This window comes from Vidua macroura, chromosome 3 (assembly GCF_024509145.1).
Source record: "Vidua macroura isolate BioBank_ID:100142 chromosome 3, ASM2450914v1, whole genome shotgun sequence".
In the NCBI taxonomy this organism is placed as follows: domain Eukaryota; kingdom Metazoa; phylum Chordata; class Aves; order Passeriformes; family Viduidae; genus Vidua; species Vidua macroura.
In genome coordinates, this window is record NC_071573.1 from 79797617 (window position 1) to 79818229 (window position 20613).

General features: G+C 41.6%; 1 protein-coding gene across 1 annotated transcript in view; it reads right to left on the reverse strand.

The window, feature by feature from the left end:
* Positions 1-2850: 2850 nt before the first annotated feature.
* The window catches only part of HTR1E (5-hydroxytryptamine receptor 1E), a 35482-nt gene continuing 17719 nt past the window's right edge, over positions 2851-20613 (reverse strand). Inside the window, exon 2 of the mRNA XM_053974816.1 lies at positions 2851-4468. Within this exon, the coding sequence (XP_053830791.1) occupies positions 3195-4289 (1095 nt within the window). The 5' untranslated portion in view covers positions 4290-4468 and the 3' untranslated portion in view covers positions 2851-3194. The remainder of the gene's footprint in view (positions 4469-20613) is intronic.

Consider the following 20613-nt stretch of genomic DNA (forward strand, 5'->3'; position numbering starts at 1 on the left):
TCTGATCATGGGGAAAACATGCATCTTCATCAATCTAGTGGCATGTGTTGGAAAACATTCTCTGTGTTTAGCTAATGACTTAATTAGAAAATCAGTAGTCAGCTGGCAGTGAATGGTGAGTCTTTATTTAACAGGAAAGCACGGAAATTAACCATCCATCTGTTTTTTCCTGTTAATTACCTCTAAATATTAAAATTGAATGCAGCCTTCAACCTGATTGGTAGTTTGAGTGGTAATAGCTGTGTTCACATACTAAAAGGAAGCCTTTAGTAGAAATAAAGATGATGCAGCTCCTGTATTTTACAGCTTTCATCCACGTTTCTGAAGCACTGCTACCTACCTATGACAGCTGCTGTGGAGGTCACACTCAGCATTTCCAGCCCTTCAGCCACACTTATGGCTTTAAATGAGCATCAGTCCTAGCAAAAGAGTTGACCAAGGTGTTGTTTTTCCATGAGAAACAGGACTGCACCCAGCATATCAGAACCATGTTGAGCTGTGAGGCTGGTCCCACTTTGAGGTTTGTTGTTTGTAGGGAGCTTGGACTAGCTGGCCTCCAGAGAACCCGTCCGACCTAAATTACTCTGTGTGCCACGTGCCCTTAGGAGCAGCAGTCAGAGCTGGAAGCATCTCTCATTTTGTTGGTCTTCCCCTCTGAAACACCTTGCACCAGCACTGTCACTTCCACCCCTTCCCTTCTCCTAGCAAAGACCCCTGTGCAGCCACCCCACAGCTGAGCCAGAGCCCCAGAGACAGCCCAAAGAACCTGGCTGGGCTGCAGCTTCTGCCTCAGCTGAGTTCCTTGGGGTGGCTCAGACAGTCTGCTGGGGCAGTCTTGCACTTTTGCTCTTCCCTTTCTGGTCATCACAGCAGCTGGGCACCCTTGTACACCCAAGGGACACCAAAATCTACTACTCTCTTCTAGCCATAACTGCTTGTGTGTCCTGTTTTCTCTGCCAGTCAACTTGTTTCACAAATTGTGCTGAGTCTTTGTTCTTTAATAATAAATTCTGTTGCACTTTCTGAAAGAAAAAAAAAATATTCTGCAGCACTTCTTACAAATACCACATTTTTATTTTAATTTCCAGGGTTTTTTGTTTGTTTGTTTGTGGGTTTTTTTGTGCTTGTGTTTGGTTTTTTTGGTTTTTGTTTTTTTTTTCTTAATAGCATATCGACTCTGGGGAGCTGCTTTGGAAGCTTTGTTGATAGGCAGAGTCAGGATACACTTCCCTGCTTTCAATCAGCAATTTCCACCTCCAATAAGCTGCAAAAAGGAAAAACCATAATGGATGTCTGTGCTTCCTCACTAAAAGAAATTTTCAGTGGCTGAGATAATTTTCCTCTCTTTTTAGGTATTAATGTTTGCTAGTAGGGAATCCAAAGGTATCTGGTGGCAACTGTAACAGTAGATTCAGAAGGACAGCTGGAAATGAACCTCCCAAACTCAGGCAGGGAGTCCTGAAAGAAGAATCTCACTGCATGTGGGTAAAGCAGCAGGTCACACTTTTGTCACCTTCAGACTTGGTTTATGCTCAGCTTGTGGCACTGCATCTTTCCAGCCAAATGCTTTCTCTCACCAATAAGCATGTCATTTCTCAGTTCCATTTGCAGTTTATTACTCACATATTACTTACACTTCCTTGACTCTTGATAAGAAAAATGATTGTCATCTTGTAAATTTTCAAAACATTTTTAAGAGATAGCTTCCAGTGCTGTTACAACACTTTTGCTACCTTTAGTATTTGCTTTGATGGATTTGGAGCCACCATACTATAGTTTTCACAGTTATTGGATGTCAGGTTGACATATGTGGTGTTACCTTTGTTGTGTATTGGTGTAATTCAAAATGAATTTGTCCAGAAAAATGGACAGGGAAGAAAATTAGCGTGCAAGGCAGTAATAAATATTTAAAGGGTGCTTAGGAGTTTCTAATGGACAATACCAAATTCTCAGGTTTGATTTGCCCCTTCCCAGACTGATTTCCACAATATTTGAATTAGAAAATGTTAACTTCTCCATAAGCTCAAAAAGTAGGATACAAAGGACTTTTTGTCTCTCAGGACAGGGGAAGTAGGTCTGTGAAGGACCCCCAGAGCAAGAAATCCTACCAGAGCACCTGACCATATGTTAAGTGGGCAAGATTGCCATTGGAAATTGTGAGATGACAACAAGGCATATGTGCAGACTGCTATTTGAAGTAAATTCTTTTATTGAATTTTTTTTCCTGATATTCAGAAATAATTAGGTTTAACTGATGTTTTTGAATTTCTATATATAGCTGGCCTGCTGCAAAGATATCCAGTTGTCTGAGTTGGTGGGGGTAAGATCCATATATCCTTGGGGTTGTGCACCACAACATTCAGGTGAAGTGTGGCACAAGTGAAAAATACTGCCCCAGAACTGATTAAGGCACAAGGCCTGAAGAAATGGGGTTAGTGGTATTGAAAGTGTGACCACTCAGATGTGCAGTTAGTTTTACAAGTATGATACTTGCCAGCTGCATCCTCTCAATTGCCAAACGATCTGCACAGGTGTCTGCCCAACACCTTGAATGTAAATCTGGAATATTATACAAAGACAGCCACTTAAACAATTCCTTTGGGTTATGAAATGGGATAATTTCTAGATACAATGAACTGAACTTTGCTTTCTGTTTTGGGAGTGTATTCCTGAAGTGTATTCCTTATTCTGCCTCAGCCCAAGGTGGAAGTGCTGGTAATTTTCCTCCTAAATGGCTGTTACAGCTTTTTCACAATGTAGTAAAGAGGTGCTGTTTAGCTGTCATGACCATGAAATGTTTATTAATTTTTGAATATGTATTTATGAGGTTTAGTTTATACAGTACATAATTTAGATGTTTGATTTTTAAATGGAAAAAGTATAAAAGTGAATATTGTTGCTTCTTGAATCATTGATTACACAAAATGTCTTAGACATGAGTACCTAATACTATTTTTTTGTTGTTTCATTTCTAAAAAATCTTTTCCTTTGTAGAATAAATTTATTTCAAACCCTTTACTATGAATAACACTAGAGATTAAAAAAATGGCATAATGAATTACAGGCTGAAGAACAGTCAAGCAAGTAGGCAAACACAAAAATCCCCTTTATCAAGGGAAACAGTGGCAGAGTCAAATAGTTTTGCTCATTTTTAAGGCCAGGAGTCATGCCAGCATCATCTTCTCTCAGTACTTTTAAGTGTGTTCTCGACACCTGATGAGCTTTCTAAAGGCCAGCTTGAAATCCTCGTTAAAGCTCGTGTACAGCAAAGGGTTGATGAGCGAGTTGACATACCCAAGCCAGGTCAAGAAGTCTGCTACTTCTGGAGAGACAGTGCAAATGTGGAGGCCCACAAGCAGTTCCTTGATGAAAAAGGGCAACCAGGACAAAATGAAAGCACCTAAAATCAGCCCCAAAATGCGAGCAGCCTTTCGTTCTCGTGTCGTGGAGATCTGCTGCCGGTCGCCAGCCGGGTCCAAGTCATTCTCGAAAGGAGGGATCCTCACGGATGCGTTGATTTTATCAAACTCTGTGGTTGGGTCAGACGTGGAGAAGTCCGAGACGCAGAATGTCTGTGTGAGCTTGCAGCTGGCAAAAGAGTTCTGGCTGTCGGTGCTCCTGTTGCTGAGGTGGCGGCTTGAACCCCGCTTTTGGTAAAGGCTCTTTGCAGCGTGGTAAATTCTGTAGTACAGGATCAGGATCAAAGTCAAGGGGATGTAAAATGCCCCGAATGTGGAATAAATCGTGTAGATGACATGGTCATGCTGAATGCGACACTCGCTGGGAATACTGATGCTGTGGTGGTTTCTCCAAAACAAGGGGGGCATTGATATGAAAACGGAGATAGTCCACACGGTGACTATCATCAGCCCAGCCCTTTTTGCCGTTCTTTTCCTGGCGTATTCGATGGCGTCTGTGATGGCCCAGTACCTGTCCAGTGCAATGACGCACAGATGAAGGATTGAACACGTGCAACAGGTCATGTCCACGCTGAGCCAGATCTCACAGATGAAGTACCCCAAAGTCCACTTATCTATCATTATGTAAGTGATGCTCAAGGGCATGACGAGAACAGCAACAAGGAGATCTGTCACAGCCAGTGAACAGATGAGATAATTTGCCGGCTGGTGGAGCTTCTTGGTTGTGGAGATTGCTGCAATTACAGCAGAATTCAGCAGCATAGTCAAGGTTGTGATTGTGGCCAAGGTCAGGGTAACGAGCATCTTTTCAGTTACTGTCTTTGGCTTTGCAGCCTCACTGGCTTCAGTGGTGCAATTTGTGAAATTCATTTTCCCCTCCAGGATGCAAGAAGTTTGTAATGAAGAATTCCAGGTTCAGAAGTTATCCATTTGAAAGAGATGCTCTATATGCAGTTTAAACAAAAATTTATAATCCCATATTCAACAGAGCAGCAAAAAAACTTCCAGGTTTCTTCCTGGAAAGAAGAAATTCATTGTTCATTGTTTTCCTAGAAGACAAAAACACATCTGTTAATCAATCTAGGATAATCCCACCTTTTGGTAAAAAAGTTTTGCATTTCTAATATTATCATCTCAAATAAAATGTTGGTCTGTTTTCCCTTCTCCTCTCTTGCCTTTTCTCTCCCCTTTTCTCTGCATTCATCATTCATTTTTTTCTTCTCTAAAGGGCAATTTGAGCCAGATTTCCTGCTGATGTGAAATGGTTATTCCTTCTTCATTTTGGAGATTTTACTTAAAGTAGGAGGCTGGACTAAGGGACCTCCACAGGTCCCTTTTCACAAACATGTCTATGATCTTTGTGATACTGATACCAGGAGCTAGCCCTTTTCCTGCTTGTTAAAATACTCTCCAGCAGATGAAGAGCTGAGGGAATTTGCCTCTTCATTTTAATGTCTATATGAGAGGCATCAATTACTTTTATATATCACCTTTGGAAAAAAAGCAGCAGAGCAGCCTATCTGAGCAAAGGCATGCCAGCATTTCATACCTTTCTATTCTGCTTTTTCATAACCATGTCTGTATTAATATATTAGAAATGGTACTTAAAAATTACTTGGGTTACTTTTATCATGCAGGTTTTCAACAATGTTTAAAGCTTTATGGCAAATGCTTGGTTTTACACAGCACATCAGTGTTGCTAGGAGCTCATATAGTTTTGTCTAATTATTCGTGACATTTCACATATCCCACTGTGAGTGTCTTTAGAGGAGACAGACAAAAAGCTTCTGCCATTGCTTTGAGATTTTCATGCAATTATGCTCCCTGTCAGGGAGTCCAGTGTGATGCAAGGAACAATAATTAAAAAAAAGTTAAATTTTATTTCAGAAGTTCACATGTCTTTTCAATACATCCCAAATGCTAACTGAAGCCAGAGTTAACAGTCCATGAGAAGCAGCTTGGGATGACCTCTGGGACCTTGCTTACTCATTTGTAATTTATCTTGGCATAAAGGATGTGGAAAACTCAAAGTCAGAATCCTTATCCACTGAAATAAACAGAAAGATTCCTTCCCCTGGCTTCATTTATCAGAGTAAGAAGGCTTCTAGGTTAGTTGTACAGGCTCCTTTTACAAGCAGGGGAAAAAGATTGTGGCTGCTGGAAATACACTTGTCCCCTCTCAAGACAAGCCCTTCAGGAAGATGCTATGAATCATATCCCAGAAAGGCTGATCTTTCTCTATTTTCACTACAAGTGGTTCCTCCACAGTTGCATTTAGAATACATGCCTGATTTTTAGATGGCTAAATCTGAGAGGTGAAACCCATTCTCACTGACACCAGTGGGACTTGGATTAGACTCTGGGTTTGCACATGCAAGCTAATGAGGAATTAAGAAATTGAATAAGGAATTATGCATTTAAAGCTAGTTGGCTGCTTAGCTCTGTGTACATATGCTCTTCTTCAGAAATTGGAGTGCCATTTCAGAATGAGCTGAATGAGGAAAAATTAAAAATAGAAACTTTAGATAAAAACTTCTATTTGTGGATAGGCTCTAGGAAAGCAGATCCGGATTGCTGTAGTCTCTGGGTTAGCAAAATGTGAGTTTTATTTCTGCCCAAGGAATAGCAGAACTGCCTTTCTCCCAAAGCATACTCTACTCTTAAGAAACTACTTTAAACAGCTTTAAACTACAAAGAGCCTTGGGGGAAATATTAGGCCTGCTTATTGAAAATTGACTGGAGAAGTCAGATGGAAATCCATCCATGAGTCTTCATGGGGTTACCACACATGGAAATGTCAATTTGATTGTTTAGGCCTAAAGCCAAAATATCAGCTCAAACCTTCTTCATAAATTGTTCATGGGAGTCTTTTCTGTCAAGCCAGATTCTGATTTCCTTAGTTTGCCCCCTTATTATGTCTGATGCTTTGATCAGAGGATAAAACAAAGAGGCTTTCTCTCCCTCTCTGCACTCCTGGAGCACAGAACAAAACCAATTGCAATCCATATCCTTTCTTCAGCACTATTATTTAGTGAGTGTACCCCAATCCACAAGCACACTCAAGAAGAGTGGAAGACGCCGTGGAATTCACATCTCCTCCACAACCACTTGTTGATCTGTTGCCCACAAAGGAAGTCTTGTGGTGCTTCTTGGTGTAAGCAGCACTCCTTCCTGCTCGTCCTTCACCCCTCTGGGGCCCTGAAGTTTCATTATCCCCACCCTGTGTGGTCCCCATCACTTTCTCTGCTCAGCACTGCCTAGATACATGTTTAATGCAGTAAGACCTGAATTGCTGTGGTTCTCCCCACAGATGGCCTACACTGATGTATCCCAAGGAAAATCCTTTCTGAGCTCTACCTGTTCCCTGTACCTCAAGGATACTCTGAAAAATAAATTCTTTGCTTTCCTTAATTAACTTGTCTTGAAACAAACTTAATCAGATCCAAACATCAGGTTTCCTTTAGGACAAAGGGTACCACTTATAACACGGGGGAGTTTGGCTTTACGAGTCTGCTACTGCTCAGGAGGGCCAACATTTTTTTTGCCTGGAAAGCACTGCAATAATTGAAGACAGGGAAAAATATAAACAGAGCATCACCCCTGCCTGCAGGTACCTCAGACCCCGCAAGCCCATCGCAATCCAAACCCATCACTTGAGAGTTAATTCAATTTTAATTCCAGTGTTCCTTATAGGAAGTGAGCCCTTAGCGATTCAGACAATATAAATACCACATAAAAGCACTAAACCAGTATTATTAAAGAAGTATATTTAAATGCTGAAAAGTAATTTCAGCTTTTGAGAGCTGAAGGTTTCTTCTACAGCTTAAGTTTGTGCCTCTCATCCTCCCTTACCCACATGTTGAGGATACACACTGGCATTAGAACTAGTTAGTTATAATTAGTTGACTGGCTGTTCACCTCTCAGCTCACCTCCTGTGCCAGAGCAGCCTGAGACTCTGCTGAGCTGCTGGTGCCATCTCAGCACTGCCTCCAGGGCTCATGTCCACTCTCCCACAGTGCCTCCTCCCCAGCCACTCTCCCATTGTCCCTGCTTGTCCATCTGTCTTCTCTCTACTTTTGAACTCGAAGACACAGACAGAGAGTACTTTGGCCCAGGAAAGAAATGATGTTTTAAACTGGGAAGTGATTTACAGAGATGCCAGTGATTGACCTTGCTTATTAATAGAGGGCAGAATTTAAATGCTACTTATCGTCAATCTTTTAAAAATGCAGGTGTGTTTGTGGTCATAACATGAGTGTTAACAAGGAGAATTTTACTATATTGAAGAAATAATAGCTGGTTTCCAGCATCTCCATCACTTGCATACAATTGCTATATATAGTATTGCTATCACTATAGTAATTGATTGTGGTTTTCTAAGTGACATCTTGGAAGGGACATTAATAACAGTTATTTAAAGTGCTCTCACTAAAAGCACTGCTGTGTTTATGTTTTGCAGCTGTATCGCTTCAGGCTGTCAGTCATTTCCTACAGAGAGGATTTTACACACACAGACTAATTTCCCACATTAGGTGCAAGAAGCTCATCTGGCTTCCTCCAAATGGGAATCAATCATGCTTCATATTAGCTGATTATTGGTGATGGCTTTGAGTGCTTTTTAGGAGGAAGAAAGGGGAAAGAGTTTGATTAATTGTTCCTTAAAAGGAACTGGACAACTTGAGGCTGTGAGATGGCAATGTCCATGTCTCCTCAGCAGAGGACCACGTGTAGCAGAGTACTCTGAATTTCTGTTGGACAGATTGACTCCCACTCCTTGGCCATTGAACCATTTCATAACAAATGCAACAATATTACTTGGAGCAAAGAAGTGAAACTGGCATTGCAAATATGTATGTACAGGGCAGGTTAGTTCCTTTACATCTATGGTTTTACATTTCCTCTAAGCAATTATTGCACTGTATGACTGCTCCACCTTTGTGCTCTTGATAGCAATAAATCAATTTGATTCTGTTAAACTCTGAATTGGTCTGAGTACTTTTCACTTCCAATATAACCATGACTGGAGCTCTGAAGGGCAAGAATGTGTGCCATGATTTGTGAGACAGTTTATGGAAAATATGACTTAACACATTTATGATAATGCTAGTATTTCAAGCTACGAAAAGATGCTAAACTTTCAGTGCTCTTCCTCTTCCTTCAAAGAGGTTTTCTCTTCCAACTTTATGTACAAAGCTCTGAAATTCAGGCCTTTCACTTGTAACTTTCTAGCGTTGCTTTTGTAAAGTTAACAAATCTTGGACTTCATGGCTTCTTGGTAATCAAATGATACAGCTGAGTTTAACTGAAGATTATAGGTTTCCAAATACTAAGTCTTGTACTCTAGTATTGCTTTGGGCTTCTAAGGATGTCAGTCTGCAGAGGTCACATTATGGATTTATAAAGGCATGGATGCTGTTTGTAACATGTCGTATTTGGAAAAGCAGCATGCAAAAGCTGAGAAAGTGGAGATGGTCAGAATCACACCAACCTGTGGCAAAATTGTCAGCAAAACAAAATCTTGTTGTCACCAGGCAGCTCATACTCACAGCCACAGCATGAGATTTTGAAGCCAGTTGTAGGCAAATGAAAGCAAACTATTAGAAGGTGCATTGGGATTGCCTGACAGAAGCGTAAACTGGGGCAGCACAATAAAATATATCACTATTTTTGTGTGAAACCCAAAATTTTACAAGAACGTGTCTGAGGAATTCGTAGCTGCATTATGGGACCGTAGATTTAGGGATGCAACCTTTTCCTACACAGACTGAATGAGGCCAGGAATGAAATTACTTTGAAATTTGTACGAGTTGACCTATAAAATTGACCTTCAAGTTAAGATTCACCCTGTGCACACCACTGAAACAAGCAGCATGATGGAAAGACAGGTTGGAACGACTCGGCAGTAAGCAAAGTGTGTGGAGGCATAGCTGTGTGTTTGCATCTGTGGGCATCCTACTAACGCTCATACATGTAGTGACCCTGTCATAAATAGCCAAAACACAGAATGTTGTAATCAAGGATATAGTGCCTGCAGCATGTCTTTGTGTAATGTAGATTTCTAGGGATACAGGGATATCTGTGCTTCAGCTCAGTCCTGGCCAGAGAGGATGGGCTGAGTGCGCAGCACTGGGGACACTGCTGGGCACAACAGAGAACATGCTGGGTGTGACAGGTACCAGAACAGGCACCTGACACTAATCACAAATGAGGCCCCGAGGGATGGCTGGGTTTTGCAGGTGGAGTTACATGAGAAGTGGTTGAAATTCACAGAAGAGTGGAGGGAAGCACTGGGGGCTTTTTGGGAGCAGAGGCTTGCAAAACCCACAGAACCCCAGTCGCTCCAATAGTAATCACATATAAAGCTGAGTGTGCCTCTATCAAATCTATCAGAAACCAGATTTCACTGGCTGCTGCAAAACTGGGACTGATTTGGCCAAAGTTGTTCTCTTGGGAGGAGAAAAGGAGTGTCAAGTCTGGTGAAAAGGACAAGAAGTGGAACAAGAGATAACAAGGGAAAAAGTGAGTATGCCTTGCTCGTCCACAGCCAAAATCAGGGCAATAACCCAACTTGTTGCTCAGATCAGAGCACATGAGTCAAACCTGACACCATTGTTGGGAATCTGGGAGGTCTGGGTTATTCCCAGCCAGCATAGAACCCAGGGGACAGAGGGACACAGCACTCTGGTGCTGCTGTGTCAGTGCCTGCACCAGGTCTGATGGCTTTGGAAGCTACCCATCATCTCCTCAGGGCAAAGAGGTGAGTCTGTGTCCTCTTGTCCTCTTGCAAGAGCAAAACCAAGTGTTCGTGCAGGCCAGCTGTGTGTGTGTGCAGGAACGTTCATGGCTCTGCTTATTTTCCATTGAAAACTAAATTATGTCAAGGAGGTTGCTAAAATGTCAAACTGCAAAGCGGTGCTTAGGCACTGTTATTTGTGTCTTGTCACTGTATATTGTGATGTTGCTCTCTGTCTCTTTTGCTGAAGAGCCCAGGATAAATGCCAGGCTGACCATGATGTTTCAACTCCCTCAGCATCAGAAAGGGGATCTCTCCTTGCATGTCAGGAAGATTTTACCTTCCTTCCCAGTGAACCTTGCCAGCCTGGAGGATTTCCTTCCCAAGTTAGAAGCCTGGGGGAAAACTGATGGGAGAGGGGAGGTGCTGCCTCCAAAAACCCTTGGAGCAGTTTTGCAGGTTTTATAAAAAATAATTCCACCAGCATTACACTATGGAGGTAAATTTTGTGGTGCAGATCTTGGCACATGCAAATGAGAAACAATAATTAGTGATGATCTTCAAACCATGCTCCCTCCCACAAGCAGTGGTATAATTATCATTCACAGATGATTACTCATTTTTATCTACTTTCAATATGAAAGTTAGTAAATCTTAGGCTGTGAAAGCTCACAAGATGCTGTTGAACTGCAATCTGATACAAACTGGGACTCAATACAGATTGAATCCTGGTTTTCGTCAGACATAAATAAAATTCTCTGGGGTAGTGAAACACACAGATTTCTGATTTAAAAAACTAGAGTAGCACCCTACTCTAGTTGCAATATTTTGTAATAAATAACACTCTAAATTTATAATAATTTGCTTTCAAGAGAGAATCAAATGAAAAAATAAATTCAAAACTCATCATCACATCCCTTTAGACCTTTAGCACCATACTTGTAAAAAGTCTCTTTTGTTTTACGCCACACAAAACACCCACGTACACACATACACAAAACACCTTCAGCTCATTCCTGGTAGTTCATTTCACTATACCCTTTTCATGCCCTATCTAATATCCTGAGATGTTTAACTTATGGCCACCGGAGGCTCTAATTTCCCATGCTTTAGAGACAAGAGACATGGGTAGCTGGATCTTGCAAAATCTTTTGGGATAGAATTTATAGTAATCAGTTGTACAACCCTACGCTGTCAAAACATGTAAGTGCTGCCTTTTCCACCACGTTGTGGCAGAAAGAACTTCTCCCTGTACCTATTCTCCCTCCAGAGATTATTTATGGAGATAGAAACCTTCTTTCACTATAAATCTCTGAAAGAACAGAAAATGAAAAGATGTTTCGATTTGTCTCCATTTGTTTTGCACATGGCATTTGTAGAAGTGCTGAAATGAGCTAGCTTGTGTACAGAAACATCATGTTACGTTAGCATGGAGTACTGAATGGGTTAATTCACCCAGCCAAGAAACTAAATTCTCAGTCGTGGAGTTCCTGATTCCCACAGCTAGACAGCCTTGTTGCCTGAGTTAACCTGATTAAAGTTAGCTGACATGCTCTCCCCTGGTATGTGCATGACATCTATATTAACAGAGGCAGCAAGCTTGTTCGATAGCCCCAGAGCAGCATTTAACTACTCCAGAGCTGTGCTTCTCACCTGATCTTTTCTCAGTGCAAAGATGCTCTTGATCCCTGGTGATATCCTAGTTTAGTAAATAGCCAGGGCCAGAGGACACGTAACCTACGCACTTAACCTCTTATCTGGAAAGAAAAATACAATCTGTACCTGTTACTGACCCTTGCAACCTTCATGCTTAGCAGTCATTCTCACAGAGACATTGTTCTCTGATTAATTTTTTGTTTTAGAAAACTTGTGGTTAAGATTGTGTTTCTTCCTATTTCTCAATGTTTTTCACTACTAAAGACTTTTCCTCTATATTTTAGAGCCTACTTCACTTTGTACATGCATCATTACAATATGCTGTGTCACCAAAATTTCCTCTCCTCAGCAAATTTTTAAAGCTTAAATTTTTTTTTTTTCAGCCTACATTGTTTTATGAAGTTGACCATGTCACCGATCCCCTGCTATGGATGTTTTCATGCATCAGGAAAACATGAAAACTTCAAAGACCTGGTGACAGGCCCAAATCACTGGCTAAGGAACAGGCGGTTATGGCAAGGGAAGACGTTTGTCTGGGGTTTTGTGCTGCTGCCAGTACCCACTGCTGCTTTTGGCCTGGCTCTTTTGCTCTGCTCTTCCCTTTTGTTCCACTGAATGGTTCAGCAAGGCGCACACAGGCACAAAAGAAAAGAGCATCGACGCTGGGTATTGGCGGGTCCTGTGGCCCTTCATAATCCTTCCTCCTACTGCTCAAACTTTCATTCAGACTATTTGTTCATTGACTCTATGACTAAAACCTGCAGTCAGATAAAATACAGGTGGGAGGACAGCTTGGATAATGAGATATGCTATCAGACATTGGCAGCTAAGCTGTGTGAGATCCCTCCCTGTAATTCGTAAGGGGAGAGGGCAGAGAAGTGTGCCATCACACAGCCCTCCTTAGAAAAGCAGCATTTGTGATGGTGCTTCACTGATGAGTGAAGGGCCCAGGGACAGATATTCATGAAGATGGTTAGTATGGTTTAATGGTAAAGTGAAGGCACACAACATCTGAAAGGTCCTGAGCAGCGAGTCCATCGCCCAAACCTGCAATTCTTCCTGCAGCCAGGACTCACTCTGCCAGGAGCAACTAAGATGAAGGTCCATCCATAACAGCTCCCAGAAACATTTTGCCAAAGCAAAATAAACAGCAGTCACGTTCACCTTAAAAAACCCCAAACCATAGTAATTCCAACTGTAGAAACCATGCTGTCACAGCACTGGAAGACTGGTGCTGAAGTGATCCCCTGTTTCTCAGCTAGGAAGAACAGAGACAGCATCTTGGTGTTTGAAGGAAATAGAGAATCACAGAAAAGGTGCTGGAGGACTCAGAAAGAGAGGGGTTCACTCTATTTCTTCTGAAAAAAGTCTTACTTTAAAAACTGGAACCAGGGACAAAATGTTTCAGTGACCCCTTGGTCACTAATAGTGTAATCTCTCTAAGTAAAAAATCTTTGTTTCTCCTTTTGAATAGGCTTATAAAAAGAAAAAACACTATTGAAACTCATTTTGAATAATGTTTACTCTTAAAAAAATTTCTTGACTTCCTCTGGTTGCATTTATGTGGAGAATGGAAGAACTGTCCACAGACCTCCAGACCTCCAGGTCCATAGACCTCTATGTAACTTTTAAAATAATATGAATTATTTTGAAGCTTAGTATCCTTTGAACTAATGGTGTTCTGTTTGTTTTGTAATTACAAACAAAACTGTCTTGTAGTGACTCTCCTCCCATGGTCTTTTGGAACAGAAATCATGAAGAGCTTGTGAAATAGTTGTAAACCAAGACTATTTTGCTGGAGCAAAATCCCATGTGGGAAAACTATTTTTTAAAAAGAATCCTTTATTAGAAAGAAGTCTGTTTCATTTGCAAACTATTAAAGCACCTCACTGGAACATCTTAAAAACTGAAGAGGAGAAGAAAAAGAAGACTATGTCCAATATAACATGAAAGAGTTGCTGTGGGAACAGTTGGGTTTTCTTACATGCTGATAATCATTATTTTTACTTCATTGAGTTGAAGATCCCAACAGTTTGCAAGGCTAATACTTCATATACTGTACACAGGCCTGGCATGAGCATAGTCCACTGTCTCATTTGCTAGCACCTCCAGGGAGACCATGTAAAGATAATGGGATTGACTTTTTTTGCAGCTCCTGCTGCCTGAATGCTGAGTTCATTCCAGAAATTCAGCAGCACTGTAAGGTGCCCATGAAGTGGGTTTATCATCTCTAGGCACATGCCTGAAATCCTATTTAATCTTCATTGTTTTATGGTTTGAAGCAAACCTAAATATGATTCTAAGAGTGCAACTTATGGGGAAGACTCGTTCCCTATGGTGAAGAGCTACTACCTAGTCACCTTTCCTGTGTCACCTGTGGCTTTAAAGATCTCTATTGTAATGATTTGGGCTCCTAGTCTTCTCTTTCCTAATGGAAGAGCCTGAGCACTCATTCCTCATATTGATGAACTGTGCTGTTGTTCCTCATACAGAGGAAAAAGCCTCTGCACATACTTTATACAGGTGCTACATTATTAAAGATGATTAGGTCACTGAAACCCTGGTCCATAAAATTTCCAACTCTCATATAAAGATAGTTAAACAATAGCTTTCTGGTGCATAAATCCCTTCTGAGTATCGGTACGAGGCTCCTAAATTAATTAGCTGCTTTAGGGTTTCTTTCTGAGGAGTATTCTCAGGCTTGGACCCCTGCCATGTAGCACAGCATGAGTGGCAGGGTCAGGAAACTACTGACAGGAGCTGAGTGTGCTATGGTCTGTTGTAGTTCTGATGCTTTGCATTTAAGTGACTAACTAGGAAGGGAAGCATCTGCTTTTCAAGGTCTCCCAAACGCATTGAGAGAAAAACTTGAAGAAAAATCTGCACTGAATTCTCACCTGCAAATGTATTTTCCATCTCAATTTCTCATCTTGCTGCTTAGAGACATATCAAAAGACACACAAATATTTACCGATGAATATCGTTTATTCAGCTCTGGGGAAATGGTGCTATTTGCATTTATGTGGAGACTATGACTTTATACAAGCTAAATGTCACTGTACATGCGTTGTTTTTCTAGTCAATATTTGTTTCTTGCTGCTATTCTCTGTCAGGAGACTGATGTCAATGGAGTTTGTTTAATCTCCACATGACTTGGTTCTGTACACAGCTGCTCCGCAATTCATAAAGGCCTGAAATGAACAAATCTGATAGACCAAAATGTAGTAATTCTTGAAGCTTGATCTGAGATCCTTTGAAATCAGTGGAAATGTTACCACTGTGAGCAAAAAGATTTCAGATTAAGCCTTCGTGAATATACACCCTATTTCACACTGATAAAATACAGGAGATGACTCACACAATGGCTCTAGACTTGCTTTGAAAGGAAAAATTCTGTGTGACTGAACAAATAGTTTTATTGTAGCAGAAGGTGCTGTGGGTCCTTAATCATGTAGAAAAATGTCTCATGTTGGTGAGAAGCTCTGGGCTGATGGCATGAGCCTGCTGCCTGGGACTGTGAGCGTGGGATTTCCATCTGGGCAGTGTGCTTGCTGCAAGCACAGGAAAAATTAATTACTGACATGTGGTGTACAGCAACATAAAGGTCAAGGACAGTCTCCTGTTTAGTATGAGAAAACACTTCCTGTACAAGCCCTAGGTGCAAATCCTGCTGAGGCAGAGGCATTCAGATATTACACTGGCTGAGCTCTGACTTCCATAGTGGCCTAATGCACTCTCAGTTTTCCAGTTGAAGAGGGTCCAAAGTTGCTGCTGTACGTTTATGGCCAGTATAAGGCAGAATTCATGTTACCATTACATTCTTAGGGCAAATGTTCCAGGGGTTGGGTCCTGAGCCGTGATTTGAACAAAAATCTCCAGCTAAACGTGGTCAATAGATCCTGAAAAATCCCATGAAAAAGAGCTCCTGCTTTTATTTCCAGAAATTTTCTCTTGGTAGTGGAATCCATGAGCTGAGCTGACAGCACATACAAACAAATTTTTGGTTTCCCAAATAAAACAGTCACTGCAGTTACATTATTCAGGGCCTTAGCAATAGCTATGTCCAGCTGTAGCTTTCATATGAAGACATACTATTGTAAACACAGGTGAACCTGGTGGGAAGAAATGATGATGTCTGACTCCACTTCAGAAGGCTGAATGATTTCTTTATTATAACTATACTATAATACATTAATATGCTATTGAAAGGAGATACTAAAACTACAAACCTATTTGCTCTAACTACCATATCTAACTAACAACTTGTGACGCACTCGTGAGAGTCCAGCCACAGGTGTGTTGGATTGGCCACCAGGCTCAAACAATCCTCACCAGAATCCAATCAAGCCATCACCCCAGGTAAACAATTCTCCAAACACATTCCACATGAGAAAAACAAGGAGCAGAAATAGAAATTGTTTTCTCTTTCTTTCCTCTGTGCTGTTCTATGAAAAATCCTGAATGAAAGAAAGAAGAATGTCCCTGAGACAACATACTTTCCCTCTGAAACCCTTACAATACACACAACCAAGCTAAAATGTTTACTTTTGTGCATTGCTTGGAATAACTAAACGATGTGTCTGCTTTTGGAGACTTTTAGTTACAAATAAGCTCACATGACTGGCACTTTAATTATTTATCTGGAGAATCATGTAAATACAGAATAAGCAAAAAAAAATTATGAAAACTATTCAATATCAACTGTTTCAGACACGTCATTATATGAATTAGTGATAATTTGCTGTCAAAACCATAAGCACACTAAAATTAACCCACAGATACAGCACACATATGGAGTAATTACAAAATTTCACTCACTACAAAGACTGAGTTATCCTTTAGCAGGTGCAATAAAATATGATGAATCAAAGTCTGTTGTAAGTAGTATATAAAAAAATAGCAGGAGTTGGTGTGTGTGATGCAGAAATAGAAAGGGCAATGCCCCTGTTTTTCAGCTACAAACTGCATACACCAAATTTATACTTTCCCCTTCTGTAGTAAATTGCTTACACTGAATACAGAAGACTGTGGTTCACGCTGATAACATTCTATGATGACTAGCACATCATAGCCTTTTTAACCCAAAAAATGCTTATGTAACTATTTGTCCTGCCCTGGGTTGGATTTTGCTGCAGCAGTTCATACTTAATACAATTAAGATATATTAATATCGTGCTAACAAGGACGGGGTCATGGGAAAAAAGAATTAACCAGAATTTCCCCTTAATGCTCCCTCAGGTGCTTCTCTCAGTGCTAGATGACTGATTTTAAGGGCATAATATATTTCACACCTACTGTGTGCATTTCAAATATATTTTTTCTCACTAAGAACAATATTAATTTCTGGAATAAATCAGAGTACGTTAATCAGCAGCACAAGCAAAGCCTTGATTTATTCTGCCTCAGAAATAAAGGGGAAGATGAGGGGATAGAAGATGTTTGTCTCTTTTGCTTTACCAGACATCTTCTTCAGGAAGCTTGGGTAGATACAGGCTTGGGTAGAACTTACTGTGGGTTCAAAGGTAAATATAGCAAAGTGTTTTAAAATTCATCAGTTCTATAAAATTAAAGCAGCATACATTTTCTAACTCATAGAGGCACTAAAAATGTGTGCATTGTGTGTGCTTTGTACATACAGTATTACTGTGAGATTGTACAACCAGTATGTTAATCCTTAAGTACTTAATGAAAGTCCATGGACCTGAAGATCATCATCAGTTTGAGAATTTGAATTCTAATAATGAATGCCACAGCTGTGCTGACTCATCTGCCCCACAGTTAACAAAAGGAAAGGAGCTGACATTGCATGATCACTCTTCACCCCAGAAAGGGCTGGAACAACACTTACACAACATTTGAGGCTTCCTCATCCCACATAGGAAGAGTCGCTGTCTCACTTCCTAGATTCTGTCAGCTTTGCAGCTGATACCCAGCCCAGCATTACTTGCAGTGAGAGATGCTGGGCAGCATCCACACAGACAACAGCTCTAATCCTTTTTGAACAGGCTGCCAGGCCTGACACCCCTCCTGCTTTGTTAAATGTGCACATTGCTCACTAGGCAACACTTCTTCTCTGTCTCTAAAGCAAACATATACCAACCTGGGTGACATTAACTGGACAGAGTTAGATTCTGAACAGGATGGTCCTGAAGACCCTACCAGACAGAAAAAAAATCTCCTTTGTCAAAACTTGTGCAAGGTAAGTATTCTTCCTTTACATAGCAGAGTCTGTAGGGCATTGTACCAATGAAACAGAGCAGACTTTGGGTTAAGAAAAGGAGCTGCTGTGATTCTGTGTCACTGCTTTATTTATGGGTTTATATGGTACCACTTATGATACAGAATTTAGAATTCGGAAGTCACCAAAACAGAATATATACAAAGGAATGTGGAACTCTGACTGGCCTTTGCAGGAGTGCTCTACTCCTGCTGGAACATCTCATCAGCACACCTGCCCCAGAGCTCAGGGCATTCTGTTTGTCCTGTCCTGCTGAGGACTTCATCAGTGAGTCCAAGGCACTTTCTGCTGGGAGGTGGTTCTGGCCCTGCACCACCTTCACACACTGAGGAAGGAGATGCGAGGTTCAGAGGCAGACTCTGACTTGTAGTGGCTGTCCCTTATTATCCTTTGTCTCCAGCTGCAGCATCCTTGGTGCCATTGAATCACAAAATAATTAGGTTAGAAAAGAATTTTGAGATTGAGTCCAACTTTTGACTGGACACCACCATGTCAGCTAGATCATGGAACTAAGTGCTACATCCAGTCTTTCCTTAAGCAGTTCCAGAGACGACGACTCCACCACTTTCCTAGGAAGCCTGTTCCAAAGTCGACAACAATTAGAAGAAGAAATTCCTTCTAATGTCCAGTCTGAACCATTCCTAGAACAGCTTGAGATTATATCCTCTTGCCCTGTTGCGAGTTCCCTAGGAAAAGAAGCCAAGACCCACCTGGCTACAACTGCCTGAAAGGAGGTTGTAGAGAGTGATAAGGTCATCCCCGAGCCTCCTTTTCTCCAAGCTGAATAACCCTACTCCCTCAGCTGCTCCTCATAGGACTCGACCCTTCACTAGCTTGCTCCAGTACCAAGATGTCCTTTTTAAGGTGAGGGGCCCAGAACTGGACACAGCAGTCGAGGTGCAGCCTCACCAGTACCGAGTGTGGGAGATGGGGGATGGCCGCTGTCCTGGTCCTGCTGGCCACACTTTTGCTGGTCCAGGCCAGGTGCCATTGGTTTTCTTGACCACCTGGGCACAACTGGTTCATGTTCAGCTGCTAGGGACCAGCACCCCAAGGTCTGTTTTCATTGGGCAGCTTTCCAGCCACTCTTCCCCCAGCCTGTAGCACTGTGTGGGGTTGTTGTGTCTGAATGGCAGGACCTGGCACTTGGCCTTGTTGAATGTCATATAATTGGATTTGGCCTATTGATCCAGCTTCTCCAGATCCTGCTGCAGAGCCTTCCTACCCTACAGCAAAGCAACACTCCCACCCAATGAGGAGATGGGTAATGTCTCAGCTGCCCCTTCTCAAAAGGCCTTTAATCTCCTAAAAAAACATTTTATGTGATCATTTGCATGGCACAACATACTTGCAGGTGTCTAACCTGTCTTTTACATTTGGAGAGGGAGGTTGGACTTCATGACCTCTGGAGGTCCAACCTACATGACTTTTATGATTACAGCCACTGCCACACTTATCACAAGAAAATACAAGTGGGAACCAGCCATCTAATCTTATTCTAGTTTAAATGAAAATGCATATCTACCTAGGAAAGTTTTTTTTAGATAAGAATGAATAATGTTAGGTTAACGACAGCATCATCAGTACCACACCTCATCTGGACAGCATTTAAAGTAACTGGCTTTTCTTAGGTAAGCTTCAGCTACAAATGTCTGTTCCCTACATCCCAACATGCCTGTTTTGCCACAGCCACCTGCTACCTGCTGTGGCACGTAAGACCACCTGACCAAGATTATCTCCGGCTAAATTCCTGGCGAGATGCACCAAACTTCTGTGCAGCCTGAGCAACCCCAAAGCTCATGTCCTATATCCTGTATCATATCCTGTATCTGTGGGTGGCTGAAGGCTGGGTCTTCCCTCTTGCACACCCACTCTTTGTGGGGATGACCAGGCCATAGGTTCCTTGTGGCTCTCCCCATAGTGGTGAGGGCACTGCTTCATTTGGGACCATAATGGAAGACGAGAAGCAGCCAAATGCTCTGGGAGCATTGCACTGCCTGTTGATACAGAGGTGCTGGTGACACAGAGACTCCTCAACTTGCACAGCATTTCTCAGAGCACCCGATGGTTGCAAAGGAGAGGCTGAAACCTGAACATCTCCAGGTTATTGCAGCAAATTAAATATGATGAAACATAGTAGACAGTTTTATATGCTCTATTAACTCTATTAGACCTTTGTATTGGAATAATTTATTGCTGGATTCTACAGAGCACAGATAAAGTTCCAAACATCCTCTGATTTTGTTACTTTGCAGAGGCCTTGGCATCAAAGATACATCCAGTAAGAGCCAGTAGGAGCTGAAAGTTTGTTCTAGAGGCTGTCCCAAGCATGTCAAAGGAGCAGCTGTAGCCCTTATGACTAGTTGTCTTTTGACACGCTGACACAGTTGGCACACTTGGTAGGAAACTCCATTCCAAAAGAGTATTGAAGTTCCATGGAGACTGTCCAACAAGTTATGCTCTTCTGAATGACCATGTGTGTAGTACTCCCTGTTTCAAATCAGTTTGATTTGCTTCTCACCCAGAAATCTGCTGGAGCAGCACTGTCTGTAGCGAAGATGACTTC